The 7,463-nt window shown below is 34.4% G+C and overlaps 1 protein-coding gene across 4 annotated transcripts in view; it reads right to left on the bottom strand.

The window, feature by feature from the left end:
* Positions 1-2,381: 2,381 nt before the first annotated feature.
* Positions 2,382-7,463, bottom strand: part of LOC119639843 — a 56,488-nt gene continuing 51,406 nt past the window's right edge. For all 4 annotated transcript variants that reach the window (XM_038037509.1, XM_038037508.1, XM_038037511.1 and 1 more), the window contains 4 exons: positions 7,083-7,349; positions 6,703-7,020; positions 6,339-6,629; positions 2,382-5,440 (listed from right to left, as the gene is read on the bottom strand). In XM_038037509.1, the coding sequence (XP_037893437.1) occupies positions 4,835-5,440; positions 6,339-6,629; positions 6,703-7,020; positions 7,083-7,349 (1,482 nt within the window). In that variant the 3' untranslated portion in view covers positions 2,382-4,834. The remainder of the gene's footprint in view (positions 5,441-6,338; positions 6,630-6,702; positions 7,021-7,082; positions 7,350-7,463) is intronic.

The following is a 7,463-nucleotide window of genomic DNA, read 5'->3' as shown; positions in this document are numbered from 1 at the left end:
GTTATTTGCGACAAGGTCCCAATCTACATGAATAACGATTTCTTAAGACAGTGGAATGACCAGGCACGAACGAACGAAGGAACTAACTAACTCCCTTTCCTCGGCTTTCGAAAGGTTATAATGAATTTAATGAAGGTCAATAATGAATTTTTCATTTATTTATTTATATATAAATTTTATTTAAATGGAATAACACTTACATAATTTTTCTTATATTTTATTTCATACTTTTTGATCTACGTAAGAAGAAACGTAAAGTTATGACACAAACAAATTAAAGCATAAAATAATAAAAAAAAAACATCAAATAAAAAATTTTCTATAAGACACATAACTTTTAAAGTGCAGAAGAACGAGAAAGCTTACTTCACTTACATGAGAGGAAAGTCCCTATCCCAAAAGTATATATGAAGACATTGATTGGCTAATCTCCTGACCTTGACCGCAGTCGCATTTCGTCATTTTTTATACTGTGACTTTTTGTACAAAGTGATTGTTCACAATTAAAAAAATATTTTAATATTTTCGTATAGAATATTGGAGAAGTGAACTGTTCTTCTCAAGCTTTTGAATTGAAGAAGCTGGGTAAAAGCTATAGGTTAGGTAGTTTAGCAATGTAAGCCGATCGCGATCATTATTTTACATAATTTTTTCATAATTTTTCTAATACAAATTTTAGGTCATTGCTTACTTCAGAAAAAAATTAAGTTTATTTACTACTGTGACCAAAAATATATTCCCTACTAACTGTTTAGGTCAGTGGAAGGAATTCATAGTGGGTAACATTAAGGATAATGGAAAAAGACTGTTAACCCCACCTTGATTTTTGAGCGATCTTGGCTCGTCTTTTGCACGATATTCGTTTGACTGATCAGTTGTTTTCGGGTCGTATGCGTAGATCAAAGTTCCAATCAATGTTCAGTACCAATGCTTTTCATGACGCCTAGACAGGTTGAAATCCACGCTTCACACACATAGTAAAAATTGTAACACCTCTAACTCTACAGCAACTGGGCAGATTAACATGGAATTCTAGATAGACGTCAAAGACAAAAAAAAAAAACTTTCATGATTTCGTAGTACTCAAGGAGTCTAGATGAGAGCTTCAACTTATTTTTTGGTCACAGTATTATGGTTTAATGCGATCAACGAAAAATTACCTCGCGAAAAAGCCAGACAAACGTAACGAGCGGCAACTTACATCCGTATCAGCTTTAACCAAGATGCCTTGTAAGAATTCTAATAAACCCTACAGCGAAGCGACAATGCTAATACATGCGCCAACTTTCGTTGAGGGATACTTTTTTTTAACACTCTCCGAGTGATTTCCTATTATTTATGCAAAACGGTGACTGTTAAAAAGAAATGAGGAAAGGGATAGCCACAGCTTCGTGGATGTGCGTCTAGTAGGTACTGCTATGCTCATCAATTTGTTTTCAGTTTTCAATTATAAGCGACGGAGAGCAGCATTTTGTCAGAGTGTACGCCCAATATACGATAATGGCTAACGACGGGCCAAATTGCCAAATCGATCGCAAGCAAAAGCACCTAACAGGAAGTTTTAAAAAAATCGTACCACGAACTTTCAAAATCTATTCAGCCTCTCAGCGAACCCGCCTTTGTTTTCGCTATAGCTTACAGATACAGGTTTTGCTTCGCAAAAGTCTTATGAATTTTAATAAATGTTTTCCAAGATTTTCTCTATTCTGGTATTTTTTCTCTTAATAAAACTTACTGCTATGACTTTGCTGACTGAGCGCTCTTTATACCTGTAGCCAAAAAAAAAAAAAAACACAATTAAAGGAGAAAAAGGAAAGAAAGAAAAATATCTTAAAATACATACAACTTATATGATAAGATTTATAAAGTAATAAAATTCACCTTAAAATTTAAATAAATTTAAATTTACACATTTAGTTTTATATTTAAGACAATTAGGTAGTGGAATTTTTAGTCATTACTTTTAATGATTTTATTTATCTTAATACCTGCGTAATATATAAATAAATTTTAATTAATTTATATTAGACTAAATATTTATTTTTTTGTTTCTTTTTGTTAATAACTTTTGTTTTTGCTTTTTTTTTCATTAATGAATTCTTTTTATAAATGTGTATAAATGTGCTGAAAAGAGTCGTTAAGTATACTTAAACATTGTCTTAAATTGTAGTGATTTTTTCTTCTTTTTTTTTTTATTAAATTCTAATTCCTTCAATTCATCTTTTTCTCTTTCTTTTCCTTATTAAATTATATATATAATTTAGTTGTTAACGTGTTCAGTTTTATATTGTGTTTTATGTGAAAACGTACAAAAAATATTCTTTTAAAAGCTTTCCTCTTTAAAATTTCTCAAATATTTTTTAAATTAAGTTCTATATAATAATATTAAAATAAACATTACAAATTTAATAGAAAATTTAAGGAGATAAATACAAAATGCTTTAAATTTTTAATAGACTATTGTATCTAACTACAAAAACTTCGCGGTCGCAGTAGATTAGAGATTAACAGATCGTGCGTATAAAATACAAATTTGGAAAAGGATCTTAGCAAGTGGTGCTGTTTGGAAACACTGCTATGTTTCCGCACCTTTCAGATATAAATTAAAAATTGGACATTTGAAAGTTGACAACTATAAACAGTGAAGACCAGTGAAGCCAATTCATAGTGGACTAACATTACAATAAACGATTTTACAACTAGTTATCGATGACAACTCAACACAGTAAAGCAACTGTTGTTCATTTACCGAATTGCGGAAGAATAAGAAACCGGCCATCACGGCCGGTCAGACGCTTACACTACCTTTTCACTCAATATTCTTTCTTTTTTTAGTCCGTAAAATCTAACTTTCTTTCCCTGCTTTTAAGTAATGTCTCCGCAAGTAAGTTAATTGTAAATTGAAAACTTTCTTTTTCACACAATGTCTACTTCTTTTTATAGCCTACACCGCTTGTTCTACAAGGGTATACTAAGTTTGTACAGATGTATGCAACATCCAGAAAGACCTGGGATAGGTCCAACTTTTATTACGTTGATTCTAAGCTTGTCCGTCGCCCCAGCCCGTTTTGTTTTCTTGTGTTCAAGTCGCAGGTTCGGAGATATTTTGAAAAAACTCGCTACCAGAAAGGGATTTGAAATCGGCTTTCTTAATGATACGTAGGGTACTAACCACTGCACTATCAAAGAGATAAATGCCGCAAGGATGAATAGCTAAAGAATCATGATTATTGCAGACTATTATTATGAAAACTTTTTACAACTAATTCAGACGACAATATGGCTTTGTGCGGATTTATACAATATCCAAATGGACGTGAGATAGATCCACCTTCCATTATGCCGAACGGTTCGGAAAATGATTTTAAATTTGAGTTTGTGTGTCTGTTTGTCTGCCTTAATTTCTTGTGCTCAACGTACAGGCCATAATTGTTGAGATATTTTAATGAAATTTGGTAAATTAGCGTGTCTTGGCCCTAAGACGAACGCTATTCAAAGTGATTCGGTTCGGGCCTTTCCAAACATCCTTTTCATCTAAAGAATTTTTTTGAAAATCGTTTATACGAGTAACTACGCTAAACGAAATGATTTACGGTGTTTATTGGCTGGCCGCGTCCAACTAGAGTGTTTTAATTTTTTTTTAAATTTGAATTGTTTGCTCTCAAGGTAAGGCAGGCGAAAGCATGATAGATGGCTGCTTTCTTATGAATCTTGGCAGGTTCGTTCTTAAGACGGAATAGTATGTGCCAGATTTGGCTTAGGAAGAAAGTCCAGACTATTCATTTTTTTCTATCAAGAAAGGTTTTTATTGCAGCAGTTGCTTGTCACCATCGTAACAAGATCCCGTGTTTCACAAAAATATAACTTAAGGCCTGAAAAGCATTGTATTGTTTAGTTGCCCGTACTTTACGAACGGATTACTTGGTATGTCAGAGCCTCTTCAAGTGATAAAAATCTTAAATATCGCATTCACTTTGGGGAAGTTCGTACTTGAAGAACCCATCTTCATGAGTACCAAGACGGCTTACCGGGCAAAAACATTATTAAGGAAAGCATCAGTAAAGGATTTGAGGAAAATAGTATTAATAGCAAGTATTTTCTTAGTGTTTTTATTTTTCACATAAGGCTTTATAAGCATAAAGCAGTTCTGATGAAGTTGATTAAATTTTTTAAATGTTGAAATGTTAAAACGTTAAAGGGGAATAATGCAAAATCTTAAGGACCTTTTTCTTATATATTTTGAAATTTGTTCAAAAATATTTCATAACGGAAAATGGATTTGAAATCGAAAATCAACAGACTAACGTCAAGCTTAATATCGGTATACGATCTCCCTCTCTCTCAAAAATTTCCAATTTGCTTTTAGCAAGGTTTTAGGAAGGTTTGGTTGTGCTTTAAAAATTTGGCAAAAATATGAGACGAAGAAGTCAGATGTGAAAAATTAATTAGAAAAATCTTAATAAATATTAAATATTAAAAATTCAAGACAGAAAAATGAAAATTATATAAGCAAAACATCATAAGAGTACATAAATTCTATATAAGAAAATAACGATATCTAAATTCTGATATATAGATACTTATATGTAGCTACATAAACGCACACGCACATACACTTTTACACATTTCTACATATTTTGAATGGATTGTGTGTTTTCGAGATTAAACCAAGTTACGTTATCAATGCACACACCCTTTATGGATTTGTTTAGTATCATTATTGGGAAAAGACAACGGAGAGAAGACCTTAAAAGATGTGTTTTTATAATTATATTATAGCACCAGCTTTTGGGGATTGTAAAGATGTCACAAATGGCATTTACATTTTCTCTCTTTATTCACTGTCTATATTTAAGCCTACCCGTTTCTCTTCTTCCAGCATTGCATCGAGTTCATCAGTTAGATTGGCTAACATATTGCCAATATCGTTGAGCACGTTCACAGAAACCTTAGGTGTTGGACCATTACCGGCCGCCGATATCGCAGACGAACCACTAATACCTGCATTTGCTACCGCCGGTGTTGCTATGGCACTTGGTTCAATATTCGTATCATTGTTAGTCTCATCACTCATTCCTAAGCCAGGCAATGACGGTGCACTATCCGCAGCAACGGGTGGGTATTGTAAAGTAGGTGAACGCAAGTGCACTAAACCTGCACTACCTCCACTAGTAGTGCTGCCAATACTTTCACTACGTATCAGAGATGCATCGTGTAGGGAAGAAGACGTTTTCAGCGAGTGAAACGAATGAGCTATGTTAGCTATGGTGTTGGTCGATGACGATGACGACGACGACGAGGAGGAATGCAAGTGAGTGCTTTGTGTGCCCGGTGTTATGGCTCCTGACAATTCTTGGCGATTTAATAAACGTTGCTTGATAGTGCCAGTATTTTCATTAGCGAAAGGTATAGTGTCGATAGAGTCAATGCTTGAATTTGACTAAAATTAATGAGATAATAAAGAGAGATAAAATTTTATATAAGAATGCGACAAATAGTCATAGACTTATAACGAAAAGAAGTTAAAGGAAAATTCTGTCGTGATGTCTTCGAAAAGCTTGCTCACATGTAGCAAGCTGTCAATTTTATAGGTACTATAATAAAGCAAAGGCAAAAGCGATCCCTGAAATCCTACATGTGAACATTGATATAATTTCTTCCGAATGAAGGCCCAGCCAAAGAATGTTGTCCCTGTTTTTTTTTTAAAACACCGCGAATCATCTGTGGTTGACTCGCTGACCATTTTAGAAGAACATAATTTCTTTGACTTCTTTCGAGAAGAAATCATGTTTAAAATCATGTTTAAAAACTGCGAGCTATAAGATAACTTCTCCAGATTTCATTTTTTCCATTCGAATTTTTTATGATATTTTTAAAATAACATCTCTGTGAAGCAGGTAGGGGATTTTCGGCAAGTTAATCTGAACATTAATTATCAATAACGGGTTGCTTTTTGAGTCGAAAATCGCAGTACTCGCCAATTACATAACAATCAAAATTGCTGTAGATAACTGTACCGGATAATTTTTTTTTTTTTTTTAATTCAAATTTGGGTGACTGATCGCAAAGTTCTTTAAATTAAATACGCCTCGAAAGAATTGGTACAGTCTTGGCTTTTTGGAAAAGCAATTATTTTCTGGGAGGAAGCACCTCGAATATTATTATTCTTTCCATTTCCATCGCTTTCGAAAATACTGGCAGAAAAATCTTTTCTCTAAGACCGTCACAGAGATTTCCGCCTTAGTAATGATTTCGTAGGACATTTGCGTTAAGATTCAAATTTTTATCTTAGGACAAAAGATTGGAAGATTAATGACTAAGCAAGCGTAATAGCTTACCTTATTGTCATGAAATTTCTCACAGTGTATTTCGGCTGTAGTCTGCTGTATGGTAGCGTAATTGGCATAAATGGGTTGATTAGTGACCTGTTGTTGTTGTTGCTGCTGCAAATAAACGTTATGCGAATGTAAGGGAGTACCCCCAGGGCCATAAAACATATTCGCTGCAGAATGTTGTGAGATTTGTGTGCCGTCTTGACTTAAAGTTCGAGAATTGCGTATGCTACAATGGCGACGAGGTGGTTCAGGAGCAATTTTTTTACTAGTCAGAGGACTTCCAGTTATGTAAGGCTGCGGAAAAAAAATCAAACAAAAATGAAAACAGAGAAGATGAAGAAAATGGAAGTAAATAAGGAAAGCTTACATTAGTTAAACTGGAATTGTCCAAAACAGTGCCAGCTGCTACGCCTACGCCGGCAGCGGTCGCGGCGGAATTATTAACACCACCTGCATTCGTACCAGCTACCAAGCCCGAGGTATGGCAAACATATTCAGCTGCTGCAGCTGCATTCATATAGTGATGATGCTCTAAAGGTGGCATTGTATTCAAAACAGCTCTTTGCAGAATGCCACGTTGTTGTCGCGGCAAGGTTCCACCGCCTTCTTCGTACATTAAATCACGATTGGCAGCAGCATCATTAGTGGGAGTGATATCACCGTCATCGTAGGAACGACGCCAATTCTAGAAAACATTTAAATTTTTATCAAATCACACAACTAATCAAAAAAATTAATTATTCTCACCATAGTAGCAGGATTGCCTAACAAACGTTGCGTTTGCCCACCGGCACCTCCACTGCCGCCAGCACCGCTTTGCATTAAACTGGCTTGTTGTAAATGATGTTGTTGTTGCTGTTGTAGCATGGCTTGCTGTTGTTGTTGCATTTGTGAGGGATGAGCAAAATGACCATAGTCTGTGGTAGTGTAATGACTGAAAGTCAAATGGCTACGTGTGCTATTATCGTGTATGTCCTCCAGGGATTCTAAGCTTTTGCCACGTGGTTGACGCACCTTTAAGAAATTTAAATAAATATAATTTTTACAAGTTTTTCACAAAACAAAAAGAGGAACAAAGCAGAAGTAATTAAGAATTTAAAAAAAAATTCTTAAGAATAATAATTATAT

This window comes from Glossina fuscipes, unplaced genomic scaffold, assembly GCF_014805625.2.
Source record: "Glossina fuscipes isolate IAEA_lab_2018 unplaced genomic scaffold, Yale_Gfus_2 113, whole genome shotgun sequence".
NCBI lineage: Eukaryota > Metazoa > Arthropoda > Insecta > Diptera > Glossinidae > Glossina > Glossina fuscipes.
Note: the sequence above shows the minus strand (reverse complement) of the source record. Positions and strands in the feature narration are given on the sequence as shown.